At 43.0% G+C, this 13,397-nt stretch overlaps 3 protein-coding genes across 3 annotated transcripts; 2 read left to right on the forward strand and 1 right to left on the reverse strand.

Moving 5' to 3' along the window:
- Positions 1-1,951: 1,951 nt before the first annotated feature.
- N7469_011527 (ceramidase) lies at positions 1,952-3,255 on the forward strand. The gene is made up of 6 exons (XM_056650432.1): positions 1,952-2,061; positions 2,110-2,183; positions 2,237-2,401; positions 2,457-2,741; positions 2,794-2,911; positions 2,971-3,255. The coding sequence occupies exons 1-6, from the start codon at positions 2,006-2,008 to the stop codon at positions 3,155-3,157; spliced, it is 885 nt and encodes a 294-aa protein (XP_056494941.1). The 5' UTR covers positions 1,952-2,005; the 3' UTR covers positions 3,158-3,255.
- A 568-nt stretch (positions 3,256-3,823) lies between these two features.
- On the reverse strand, positions 3,824-5,943 carry N7469_011528 (C6 zinc finger domain protein; the record flags this gene model as incomplete). The annotated part of the gene is made up of 5 exons (XM_056650433.1): positions 3,824-3,879; positions 3,937-4,181; positions 4,232-4,860; positions 4,919-5,645; positions 5,708-5,943. The coding sequence occupies 5 exons, from the start codon at positions 5,941-5,943 to the stop codon at positions 3,824-3,826; spliced, it is 1,893 nt and encodes a 630-aa protein (XP_056494942.1).
- A 5,681-nt stretch (positions 5,944-11,624) lies between these two features.
- On the forward strand, positions 11,625-12,083 carry N7469_011529 (uncharacterized protein; the record flags this gene model as incomplete). The annotated part of the gene is made up of 1 exon (XM_056650434.1): positions 11,625-12,083. The coding sequence occupies one exon, from the start codon at positions 11,625-11,627 to the stop codon at positions 12,081-12,083; it is 459 nt and encodes a 152-aa protein (XP_056494943.1).
- Between the last annotated feature and the right edge of the window lie 1,314 nt (positions 12,084-13,397).

Raw genomic sequence — 13,397 nt, forward strand, 5'->3', positions numbered from 1 at the left:
ACTCCACACTCTGCTTCTGTAGCGGTTTCCGCACCGCGGACCTCTGAATCCTTAACTCAAATGCTATTTTCAGCGGTTTCTGCTCTGTATCTTCTAGTTCTCTACAATATTAGTATTCTCAGTCTCCCTAATTAACCTGAAAACCCTAGCAGAGAAACCTAAAAACCCTAGATAATCGATAAGATAAGTATCCGTCTTATCGGAAAAGTAGATCCCCCATCAAAAAATTCGAGACCAAATTTTTGAAATTCGACCAAAAATCAACCAAAATAGCGAAAAATATACCGACAACAGAAACAGAAACTTTGGCCCTCAGTTTAGTATTGATCAGAAAACCCGATCAGAAAATCCCAAAAGTTGGGATACTTAGGGGGGGGGTACATGATTTAAACTCTAAAATCGCGTACCCCCCCCCCTCGGCCCCACTTCTTAACTATACGTCCCCCCCCCGGTACACAACTGGAATATATTTAGGCTCGTTATATCGGTGACGATAATCTCCGTTAGTACATCCACCCCTCCACCACCGATTCCCTGGATGAGCCGGCCGACAATGAGTATGTAGATGTTCGGCGCTGCACCGACAAGAGCCGCACCAGCTGCGAACAGGAGGAGACAACTATAAAGTAGGTATGTGCGACCGAAGATATCGGAAAGGCTGGTGACGAGAGGCTGGGTCAAGACTGTCAAGAGCAAGAAGATCGAGTTGGCCCAGAAGTATTGCACGGTGGGGCCGAAAAGTCATCTTGAATACTCTGCAACAAATTAGACCCACCATAAAGATGCGCAGGGGACTCTTACCGGAAGGGATATAGGAAAGATGGTGGTCTCCAGGGCATGCGTGAAGGCATACAATGAAAGCGACAGGAAGGCAAGGTAGAATCCCACGCTTTTCCCTCCAGTGGGCTGCGACATCACAATGACCTGCCGGGTCTAATATCAAGGGTGATTGGGAAATCGGAAACAAAGGAAACGCTCTGGTTACAATCGTGTTTGCTTACAAAAGTTTTTAATCTGTATCAAAAGACCGGCTTCCGACACCGATGTACTAAGCAAGTTAGGGGCCGAGACGAAATAAAAAGCCACTACAGTGGCACCGCAAAAGTCTAAGACCCCCTTTGACCGCCTTCTTACGATAGATTAGTTCTCGCCCAAACTAGAAGTGATACACTACAACTGTACTGCTTAAAGGTAAATTTTAGTCAATTATAGGAAGGTGGACACAAAAGCGTTTAATGAATGAGTCTCCGACTTTTGCGGTGCCACTGTAAGTCGACTAGTGATACGCACGCCACACGGAGATTAAAAGTCGGTAAATAAAATCTCTTATATACAGGGCATATTGTATCATATTCACAGGAGAGTGTGTGTGGACTGCAGATTGTGAGATCTATTGACTGACACTCCGGCGTCTGTCTACAGCTTGCTAGGGTGCCCTGCGTCAGAAAATGCGTCAGCAACTGCGTCAGAGAACTGAAGGGCAAAGGGGAGGCGATTAGCAAAAGATAATATTGTATGACATTGTGGTGAACCTAAAAAAATATTGGAGGCAATTGGTGTGATTTTGAAACTCGTTTCAACTTCAATCTGCATGTCTTGACTAGACGGAAAGAAGAGAGGAGCTTCTTTAGCGAAGACAATGGTGTTTTGAAGAATTTGGCCTTTTCGATGCTTTATTCCTGAGCAGAAGGGCAGGAAGACGAGTTGGCCAATCAATAGTACGGTAGGCCTCTTCGTGAGCGTTTCCGAAGACCCAAGCTGAATGTGGCAGAAGAAGATTATTTGTAATACGCTAGATCTAATAAGGCTAGACCTGTATCAGCATAACGTCCAAGGGGGGGATTCTGCCCGTCAAAAGCCACCATTTGGGGGGGGGGGGGTTTTGCACTCGTGATCTCTATTAACCTCCGTACACACCATCTGTGCATATATATGGGTTTAGCCCCTCTATCTTACCATTTTCCTACTGGTACCACCGCTTTACTGCACTGCATTCAAATCTAAGATGGACTCTTCCGACCCTTTAGATTCTTTCTGGGGCTCTCCAACATCAAAGGCCAAGTCAGTATGCTATCTTGCGCATCTATTCACTTGCTGACTTCAACAAAGCTTCTGCGAGACCGACTACGCCGTGAGCAGATATATTGCCGAATTTATCAACAGCCTGTCAAATGTCATCTATAGTAAGATAACGCAAGGAACGTAAATTTTTTTTAATCTAATTCATCTCCTCTAGTTATCTATGGCATCTATGGGTTGCGCCAACTGCGATCCAAAGCGATGCGATCCAAAGTGAACAAATATGGCGATCCTCTACGTGCCCTTCCCTACTGGGGATTAATAGCGGTCGGTCTATGCTCGTTTGCATTCCATCTTAGTCTCAAGTACTACACCCAAATGAGTATGTGTCGCATATCCCCACCAGCTACTATCCGGCTTATAATTTCCTCCACCAGTGGACGATCTCTCCATGCATTTCACTACAACCCCGGTTCTACATCGTGTCTTAACGGCCAATTCTAATCGCCGAGAATCTATCATCATTGCTATGGTACTTAGTTTTGTTTTGCTGGTTTTGATAGCATTCCATACGATTACCAATGAGCTTATCGTTCATTCCGTGTCGTTTGTCGGTACAGTGACCATTATTGGGATTCGCACTGTTCGGCTTGTCCAAAGTCGGACCCTACCAGACTCAAATGGCCGGCGACAGATCTGGGGAATGGTTAGGTTTGGAGCAGGTTGGTAATATAATCCAGCGTTAATATTCTAAATACTAACTTATGGTGAAAGTGATTTTTAACGTTGGGTATTGGCTTTGGCTGGTTGATCAGTGGGCTTGCGGGTTCTTGACCAAAGCGAGAGAAGCAATAGGTCTTCCCTGGGCTTTTGTTTTAGAGCTTCACGGGTGGTGCGTCTCAGAACTCTTACATCTTTTTCTCTTTCATGACACTAAACGCATTGAGATAGGTGGCATATTTGTACTGGAATAGGGGCCTATATTTTTATCGCTGTTGTAGATCACCTGGTGTCCGGTGAGGCCACAAGGAATATCCAGCAATCATCATTTGCCTGGCCTGCTTCCTGGGCGTCGACCTCAGTTTTCGCGGGACACAAACCATCCCTAGACAAGAAGGCCAAGGAGGAACAAAAATAAAATCACAATTTTATATAGATTTTTCGAGACAGAGGGTGAGGCTATAAGATGGTATATCATTTATATAGAGTCTAGGTATACATTCATGTTAATTGCAGGTATATTCAAGTTCAGTCTATCTTTGTTTCTTAGGTGTCCTGACTAAGTGAAGCACTGTAGCAAGATTTAATTGCACTGGGCTTGACATGGGTTTGCGAAAAGCCATGTCAAGCCCACTACGAATAGCCCGAAGAAAGTGAAGAGAAAGGAAAGGAAAGGAAGTCAGTATCGCCTCTTACGTAGATTAGCCCGTCTCAGATAGGAACTTTTTGAACGCATTGGAATTCTTGCTGTTAGAGGAAATGAAGAGAATCGATCTCGTCTCTCGTGGAATTTCCGCGCTAGATCCTTAAGAATCCCTTGTGCCTTACGCAGTACTAGAGAGGCGCTAAGTATTTGATGTCAGCGCTAGGTTCTGACCCGATACCTGTAATCCGTAGTGGACCTGCTCGTGACTCAATTTGTTGACTCATATTAAGGTAAGCGCATGGTATCTCTTAAGAGATCGATCATACATGCTTTCACGTGGCGCACGTACTCAGCATCCGGTTAGGCAGTGAGAGGTCGGAGAGCGTGAAATATACACAAATCAGGGTCATTGGCACCCGTGTAGAGTCATTTAATCTATCAGAGCAGCCGGTCTATATCTAAGAAGGAGAAATCGACAGAGGTGTCATCAAGTCCTAGTTCGCAGCGAATGTTAGAGCCTGCTATAGCGGTAAACGGACAGATCAACATACCAGAAGTAAGGTCTGAGCTCGGGTAGCTATTCGGAAATACCCTAACAATAGCCACAAACTCAATAATAGCACTCACTAGTGCCTCAAGTCTCGTGGCAAGTGTTATATGACGACATATCATATTAAACTTTCTTAGAAATTGATGGAAGCTCTTTAGCAACTCGACGTCGCTAGTGGCGTGGGGGTCTTGAATAATTTTTGACGCAAGCGCAGAGATAGCGACAAGCCCTTCGGTAGAAAAAAGCCTTAAACGCTTAGTTAGTTGCAGAATAAGACAGTGTAGGGTCATACTTACAGGGGCAGAAGTGGCTGGGTATCTAGATTCTCACTAGGATCCATTCCTATGGATATTAGAATTGAGACCGCCCTCTGCGCAGTTAAGAGGACTGAGTCGCAGCTTTGACTTCCCGTAAATGTCTTGTTGATCATCAATCTAGTAATTAAACAATTGAGGGTAGTCCAGAGCTGGAAGTCATTCATTATACAGGGCGGCGTGAAGGGGCTAGAAGCATCAATGCCGAGATTCGACTGCAGATTCTGTAATTCTTCAAGATGATGTATTGCAAGGCCCTGGACCGTATGATTGGAAGTAAAGGCAGTGCCAGTGACTAACACATTATGGCGAAGTCGGGCGACGTGAATTGCGGCAAGAAAGTGAGCACTGCCACGATTTCCCGGTTCCTCTAGTGGCAAAGGCATCTCGGTCAATGCAAATGAGGGTATTCGTCTAGATGCGTTCATTGGGATGGAGGTTTCCAGTATGAAGATGCACCAGAATATTTTGATGTGTTCCACAGCAATTTCTGGCCGTGGAGGGCTCTTCTGTAAATCGCTCTGTAAATCCAGGAGTCTCCATAGAGAGTGTGTGAGCTGTACGCTTCTTCGTGCTAGGTCTGTGAGACACATTGACTGGCACACTAGGGACTGATTGATTATGTCAGTAGAATCTTCGACGCAAGCTCCAGAGAGATAATTGCCTCACCAGAGAGAGTAATGCTTGCAAATTTGCTATCCTGGGATACAGAAGAGCTTCCAGATTCCCGAATGCTCCCAACGCATTCTCCAAGAATGTCTTTAAGAGCTCCAACTCCATCACAGCAGGCACATCCTGTGCAAGGTATCGTCGAGCATTTGACATGAGAGTCAGGAGAATGATATTATTACAACACAGCGAGTAGGCAGCGTCCTGACTGCAATTCCCTGAGACACTGTAAGCTGCAATAAGTTCCTCAATGTGGCGTCTAAAGAACATAGGAAATGAATCATTCAGCGTGTCAAAGTACGTTATCGCCATCGCTTGTAGTATAGAGACCGGAGGTCTTATCACAATGTCATTTATATCTGTTCCATTCTGGGCCTGCGTCTGGAGTTCGGTGATATGATGCAAAGAGGAGTTCAGTGTGGCTAACGGTCCACTCATGTGATTGTTTCCACCGTATTTTGCATTTGCAGTGTTGGCACAAGCCACTGCGAGACATGCGATGTTGTCTCTTTCCTCCGAGAACTCTTGCTGAAACTTAGGAGCAGTCGATGGCCATTCAAAGTCATCAATCTCATTACCAATTGTACTAGTCGACGATAGATCTCCCACACTGGGAAGGTTGATTAGCACGGATTCGGCGTCAACCTTATCGAGATAGGGTTGAATTCGAGAAAGAGACGATTCAATACTATTAATGCGATCCTCTGCCCGACGTAATCGTCGTATACTATTTATCATGTCAGTTTTATGCGCAGGAGAGCTTCCGACTGTTTGATACATGATTCTCACAGCTCGGTGCTCTGATTTGGCTTTTTCCCTCGCCCAGAATACTCGCAGACCAGATTCAATCGTTTACAGTTGCTGCATACTGGTCGCTGTCGTTCGCAGCGTTGCTTCTTGGATCGGCATTGATCGCAGGCTTTGCTATTCATCAGCCTTACTGTCTCGTTTGTATTCGATGGAGTTTCGATACCAGGATAATGGGTAGACCATAAGGGCATCGGTGGCTCTATTTGGTCTGACATGACTCTTACGTCAAGCGTTGTGGCCACAATTAGTCAACAATTTGTCGGCTTGGATTCGATAATGCCAGTTTGACATCCAAAGTATTGTGGATATTAGGTTCTGTTGGAGAAGGGACCATTATAAAAGCTTTCCAAGACGTATTCTTAACATATTTTCTCATCGGGGGCCATTTTCACGATTCAAGCAAAAGTACTGATCTTGGGGATGATGCATGGATGGCATGCATGTACTACTGCCCCCAGATGATCTAAAAGGTGGCTGTTAAATTAACCGGGCTTAGCCAATTGGCCCCTACTTTTCCAGTCTTATCTACCTCGACAGATTCCACCGTGTACCTCAGGCTGGTATGAATCTAATACAGCCCTAAGTAAATGTATGGTGGAAAATGATAATCTCACCGGGTACCTTAGGCGATATAACATTCTTAACGGCCAATCAAGGATCCACTAAGGCTATTTGGGGGCCAAGAAAAAATGGCGCAGTCTAGGCTGAACACGAGGCAGAGAGGTCACCTAAAACAATTCGCCAAATAGACCTAGACCTCGCATATTGCTTTTTCGGGTACCCACTGACCCGCAAAAATCCAAAAAAAAGTACCAATACGAATGTATTACTTTTAGCACATACCATATGAATGCCTGTAATAGAGGGAGATATTACTAGTTAGTCTTCACAGATTCTACTATAATCCACAAAAATTATCTGTCAGCTTCAATACACTATCAATATATCTGATCTTACTGGGATCCAGTCTATCTGCTATTGATCTGAAGAAACTTCGAACAATTGTTTGCTATAAATTGTATCCAGAATCCTTATACTGTAAACAATATAAGAAACCAATAGAGAGAATTAGAATACTGAATAAGAATCTGTTTTCTCTGCAAGATCTCGGTGAAATAGTATTGACTCTCTTTTATTTTATCAACAATATCAACTATAAACCCAAACTAGATATAATACTACCGAATTATATAGTATAACAAGGAAATCAATATATATAAATAATATATTGTCTATTGAACACAAGATATAGTTCAATCAATCTGAATACTGTTATAGCCAAAAATCCAACTACCAGATAGCTCAGTATAATCTGCTGTCTGAATTCAAGCAGCCCAATCTAAAATATCAACAAATATTTTAGTATCCTCTATTATTATAGCAGATATCTAGAATCTATTAGTCTATAAAACAACTATGAACCGAGATTGAAGATATACTAATTTGCAAATACTGTTTTTATTTTTATTCTGATAGATATAATAGTATTTAGAATTAATTGTATCGAAATAATAGTCGATACAAAATATATAGTTGTCAGAATTATTTGTCTTGTATTGAATAATCTCTCTATTAAAATATCAAAGACAAAATAAATATTTGTCTTGCAATACAACCAGATTTTGGTTATCTGCGCTACTACTGCTATTTGCATTCAAAATATCTCTGTCACTACTATTATAACTACTGCCACCACTAGTACTACTATTATTATTACTGTTATTATCACTACTATCTCTGTCTCTATCTCTATCTCCTATCAAAACAGCAGCTGTTTGTTGTTTACCATAGACAATTTTCTGTTGTTTTATCTATTCTCTCTTCTTTTGATATTTTTTCTCAGCGGCAGAGATTCATTCCAGATTCGTCTTCTATATATATCTGCTACAAATACAAGACAGACCGGCAGCTGTTATAGAAGCTGTTGAAGTACAATTGAATACTATAATTGCTAAAGCAGAAATTGTTGCTGGCACTGCTGCCGCAGTCTTTATAGTTGAACAAATCACAAAAGCTGATTCAAAAACTGCTGCTGGCACAGCCATCCGCCGGCGAGATATTGTCGGAGATACAGATGCAGATATAACAATCTCAACACAAACCGAATATATTTTGTTATAAAAATAGAGACTGAATATTTTCTAAGCGATATTTTCCGGAAGCACCGGTTTTTTGCTGGTTTTTTATATTCATTGTCTCTTTGAAGAAAAGATCTCTTTGAGCTTTTGCTACAAAGTCAATATGGATCCATTCTGTCTATATATGATAAAGAGAGCGAATCTGGAACAAAGAATTTATTTATATTTCTACACTATTCTTTGAAGAGTCTATAGATATATCTGGGGCCAGGCTTTCGAAAGAAAGAGGAAATAGTTGTCACAGGATCTCTGACAAAGGATCTGAAGAATGATACAGTGAAGCTATAGAGCTTATCTTGTTCGGTGAAGCTACTGATCTTCATACTTCGAACCCGATTCGACACCGCTTTTTTCTCGAAGAAGGTATATAAGGAAAAGATTGAATAATCTTGCTTGTCTTATTCTGATTGTTTGAAGATTCTTCAAGAATCAGTCTCTTTGTATATTCTACTAAGTGATTGAATTGATCTCCTGTTTTTCTTCTTCCATTATCCTCTCATCTAGTCAACAAGTGCTAGCTTGTACCTTAGTACCGTTACAAAAACCGCGGTTAACCTCAAAAACTGCTGCAGTTTTGAGATACTAACCAAAACCTAACCGCAAAATCGTAAGGTCTTGAAATGAAGACCAAAACCTAACCGTAAAATTGTGAGGTCTTGAAATGAAGACCAAAATCTAACCGCGAAATCGTGAGGTCTTGAAATGAAGACCAAAACCGCTGCGGTTTTGGTTAGGTTTTAGGTTAACCGCGGTCTTTACGGTTTGTGTCGCAGTCTAAGTGCTATAGATACCTGAAGAAGATAAGATTAAAACGCGAGAGAGAAATTTGCGAAAATTTGAGTCCGATCGAACAAGAAAAACTGCTTGCAGTCAGGTCGAGAATATAAAGTGCAGTGGGGTTGAGTGGGTCCAATTCTGCCCATATTTAAGTACTCTCACCGACTTGCAGTCAGGCCCACTGCACCCGGTCCTTTTGGATAGAGCTTGGTGGGCAAACAAAATCATTAAGGAAAAGCTCTCCCAAATAAACATGTGCAAGTGCCCTCAGATCTTGGTGTACATTGGATAAATCGTCCTCGCTAACTGCAGGGTTAGTAAACCTCAGTAAGAGAAGTGAATAAAAGTCGCGAAATAACGATGGAAGGTTCTCTCGTCTCCACGAAGTGTCAGAATATGAGAATAAGATCAGAGGCCCCACCCGTGTATTTCTTTGCTGGCCATGCTCATATACGATACTCCTTGATCGACTATCAGGCTTACACCATCTTGTCCAGGAAGGCTCGGTGCCGAGGCTTGCGTGAATCAAGGTATAATACCCCCACTAGCCCCTGGGATTGCCTCGACAAAGGGCTCACACGGATCGCCTGAATATTGTTTTCGCCCATATGAAATCAGCCCCACAAGGCGGACAATTTAAGTCGGATGGTCTGTCCTGGGTTGCTATACTGTATTTGTGCCGATCAGTCTCCACTTACGTTTGCCGACAGGTGGGTTATGGCACTTTCGGCTACTGGATATGACGTTAGTCTGGAGCAGAAGTTATATGGCAGCTGTACTGCTAGCTGCCTGATCTAAATTGCCCGTAGTTGTTCTATGAGTTGAGCTCATTTTATTTTTACACTTTCGCTACTTTTTTTGTCACTTCGTTTTGCCCCCTTGAAATGGTAGAATCTGCCCTGCTGTCGTTCGTAGATCCTTCCCACGACACATCTCGTGACTCGATGCAAACATTTGGCCTCCATAGTCCAGTCCTGATTCCACACCACACCAACTCCAACATAGCGGGCGGACGAATCATTAGTCTTTAATTCCTGCCGCGCTCAATATTGACGTTGGGATACTCGGGTTCTTCTATGCATTACTCATTATGCATTAGTTCGCCAGCCATTACTTGATTTTTTCGGCCTGAACAAAAAGGAAAAGAATATGAAAGCCATGGCAACAGTGTGTATAATCTGAAACGGCATTAAGTCTCCGTAAACAAAAATTGTTGATGGGGAAACACTTGTGGATCAATAGCCATTCCAGGCTTCGAAAGCAACGACGAACAAGGTTCCCGTATACAAAGCTTTCTTCTCCATCCACAATGAAAAGCTGGTGAGTAATTGTGGATCGACTTGTGGAAGGGAGAGGGGACTGAAGCTGTGGTGACAGAACATTAGCAATGAATCAAGAAAGTTCGATGATAGATCACTGATCTTACTAGTGCCATAGGCGGAGAAAGTAAATGAATCGAATTAGACATCTGGAACATAGTGTACCTAGTGAGAAGGAAGACCGTACCGCATTCTTTCTCTAATGTGTGTCCAAGCACTCAGGGACAGTCTGAGACTCAGCTGAAAGATTGATCTTCTCAAAAATCTGATATCATATCCTAAATACCACGTTGAGGTATTTTCATACGCTTACTGGCTAATATTGACGGTTGAATGGGTGATCCTAGGCTACTCAGATTCAATCGTACTCTGGCCTGTAACTGAGAGTGTATCTAATTTATCTGGTATCGAAATTAACTAAAGATTTGGTCAATTTTGTATCAAATATAATGGCGAAAACGATGCACCAATGTTGAATGCTTTGCAAAGAAGTTATTCTCCTCGGATTATGGTGCGTCTACCTCAGGTATCTCAGAATTCATTTCGAGGCGGTTCGATTCGCGATTGCTGCCTAGGGAGCCATGGCCTCAGTCGTGGCGAGTCTATGAGAGAGCCTACCAACATTTGCTTCTTATATTACGGCGACGCTATATGGATTCCAAGTGATCGACAGTAGTTCGTTAGTGTGACAATTTTCCAAAGGAAATTTTCCAGCCTAAGGGCTACCCGGAAGCAAAATACAGAATAAGGAAGGCCGACGGAAAACTGGCGTGGCTTTTAGCTAATATAGTAGGCGTAGAGCACGATTCCGTGTGTCCAGCTAGTGCGAGTACTAACTCTCATCAATGCACTATCCTAAAGAAACTGTCTCAAAGAGGTCAATGATCTTAGAGAACGCAGGAAATGAAGCTAATATTGAAATATTAGATGATGGTAATGTATTTAGGGTTTCATAGAGATCAGATTATGTGAAGGGTCAGAGCCTGATAGTAATCACATATGTGTACGTGATCGCTCCTACGCCTACACCATTAGGCCGCAGACCCTCCCCCTTGATGTTGGCCTGAGCGTAAATGACGCTCTTGCTTTGATATCGCACCGCCCCTGATACCCCTCTTTCCTGGCTCTTTCCTTCAAGCTTTGTGAAGATTGTACGTGGCCTAGGTAGATTGAATCAAGTCTTGCTTCAGCCCTTCACACACCTCAGGGAATGACTTGACCTGACCAGATGAGAAATAATAGAATCTTGACAATATATAAAAAACACATCAAGCTAACCTATGAGGTTTTCCCTTCTAGGCGTAATAGCCATTTTACGTTTATTAGGGCTCCAGACAAGATCAATAGAAAAAAGGGAAATATCCCGGCGCCACGTGAACACGGTATTCTTTTTGCCAAATTCCTTAACACCTCCAGTGTGTGTGGATGCTTATCACCCATAGCTCTGTATCTAAACAGAATATCTCTGGATTTATGTGGTAGCGTGCAATTTGTTGGTCATAGCCGGTGAGTTATTTGGCGCTCCAAGGCTTGGGTACCCTGGGTCACATCATTCGAAGTCTGTGAGTGCCCCACCACAAGTGATATAAATATATACAATGGCCGACGGAGTTATTTTCTCAAAAAAACACTCAACGATTAATTATACACCTCCATTGAAGCATGTCAAGTGGGATTGCAACAGCTAAGCTTGCGGAAGAAAAGCCACGGAACACCTCTTATGGCCCTACCATTTCTATCGTTTCTGGGGTTCCATCACAGGTTTGGCGGGGAGAGCCTATTGCCATAACTGTCAAAGTGGTGTTCTCTAACTCAGAGAAAATACATCCTGATACACACTTTGCTCTCAATATTTCCTTGAGAGATTCTCAAGATCACAAATACGTGAACGGTCTCCATGGCCCCTTGACAACCTGTCTTGAAAGTTTTATGAATGATATCGGGCAATCTACAGGTGTTTTCAAGAGCATCGCTATTCATAAAGTCGGATGCTTTCGTCTTCGGGTTTTACTAGCAGCCTCTTCTTGGTCTCAGACAACGGTCAAAGCGCGTGCTGATTCTGATGTTATTGAAGTCATAGAGTGCAAGAACGTGGTGCGGCCGACACTCCCTCTATTCTGAATGATCTATTGTCTGAATCCAAGCATCTGGGAGATGATTAGTTCTTTACTATTGGATGATCATTATGGCCGTATACCTTTTTTTTTACATTTATATGAATGTTTTAAGCAAAATTTTGACTAAGTTTGAGTAGACTCTCATTTACATGATTTGCATATAGCTTTCCGCCTGGAAACGGCCAAATTTCTGCGGTGTATGTCAACTGATGCTGGGTGTCCACCTTGTTTATTTCGCTGTATGATACACGGTCCCACTTTCTCTTATGAAAGTGGAGGTTGTGCTAGATGATATCACATTTGTAGAATGTGCGGTTAGCGGATCATTTTGTGGAAAAAACTAGTAGCCACTCAAATAGACATACCAATCGACCGGCTATTCTCGTTGAGCGGCAAAATGGCTCGAAGTCTTTGCGCCTAAATTCTTGTCATTTGGGCAGAAAGCGTTGGCGCGCATTTCTCATCGTTATTACCAACCATAATTCCCAGTTGAAGAACACATGACTACTATTTTTACGCGCCGGGTGTCAAAACTTCTTACAGGATTATTACGGCCCGGTCAGTAAGGATGGCACAGCGTATCACGAGGCACTGATAAATCTAATAGCCCCTTATTGGAACCCCGCGAGCGGAAGCTAACCTAGTGGGAACGGGCGGTACCCGAAAAACCCTAAGTGGGTCCTAAATTGATCAAAGTTTGACTTGAAGTTATTTACCTTACCACCACCCATTATATCCCAACCATCCCAGTCGCTTAATACTATCTCCTACCCTTCTCTCTCTCTTCCTTCTTACGCTGTCTTTGTCTCTTATTCATTTGGGCCATATCTGTATCTGTCTATCTATCCTGCTACAACCTACTAGAAGTATGTGTAGTACAATGGACGCTATATGTCAATAGACTTTGACGCTGGCCAGTTATCCCGCGCCCGGCCAGCCTCATGCAGTGAAGCCTTTACTGTTTGAGTGGGGATACGTTCTCCCGGTGGCTAGTGGATGAATGAGATAGTTCTTGTTACTTTTGAATTGAAGCACATGATGTGCTTCACAGGTGAGATCGAGATGCCAAGGCCCCGCCTTGAATTACGGACGGCCTGAAGTCGGTGAGAAAAGAAGTGGGAGATGCCGGCAATCGAAAAATGGTGTCCTAATAATATTGCAATGAAAACAAGGCCACCCGGTGCGTGCATTGGTCTTCTCTATACTCTGGGGTTTAGCGACCTTGCTGTAGTTGAAGGCAATTTTACCGCAGATGACTGCGGTATCGAACTCTCACAGTTCCTCAGCCAGAGCACCCCTTCGCATCTTACTAGTTGAA

This window comes from Penicillium citrinum (genome assembly GCF_028827155.1).
Source record: "Penicillium citrinum strain IBT 23319 chromosome Unknown utg000011l:1.0-294111.0:1.0-294243.0, whole genome shotgun sequence".
NCBI classification, from domain to species: Eukaryota; Fungi; Ascomycota; class Eurotiomycetes; order Eurotiales; family Aspergillaceae; genus Penicillium; species Penicillium citrinum.

What these genes read in the sequence shown, in the direction of transcription:
- N7469_011527 (XM_056650432.1), top strand. Translation starts at nt 2,006, where the DNA reads ATGGACTCTTCCGACCCTTTAGATTCTTTCTGGGGCTCTCCAACATCA. An exon ending in CAAGTACTACACCCAAATGA is followed by an intron (nt 2,402 to 2,456) that starts GTATGTGTCGCA and finishes TTCCTCCACCAG; the next exon opens with TGGACGATCTCTCCATGCAT. An exon ending in GTTTTAGAGCTTCACGGGTG is followed by an intron (nt 2,912 to 2,970) that starts GTGCGTCTCAGA and finishes GCATTGAGATAG; the next exon opens with GTGGCATATTTGTACTGGAA.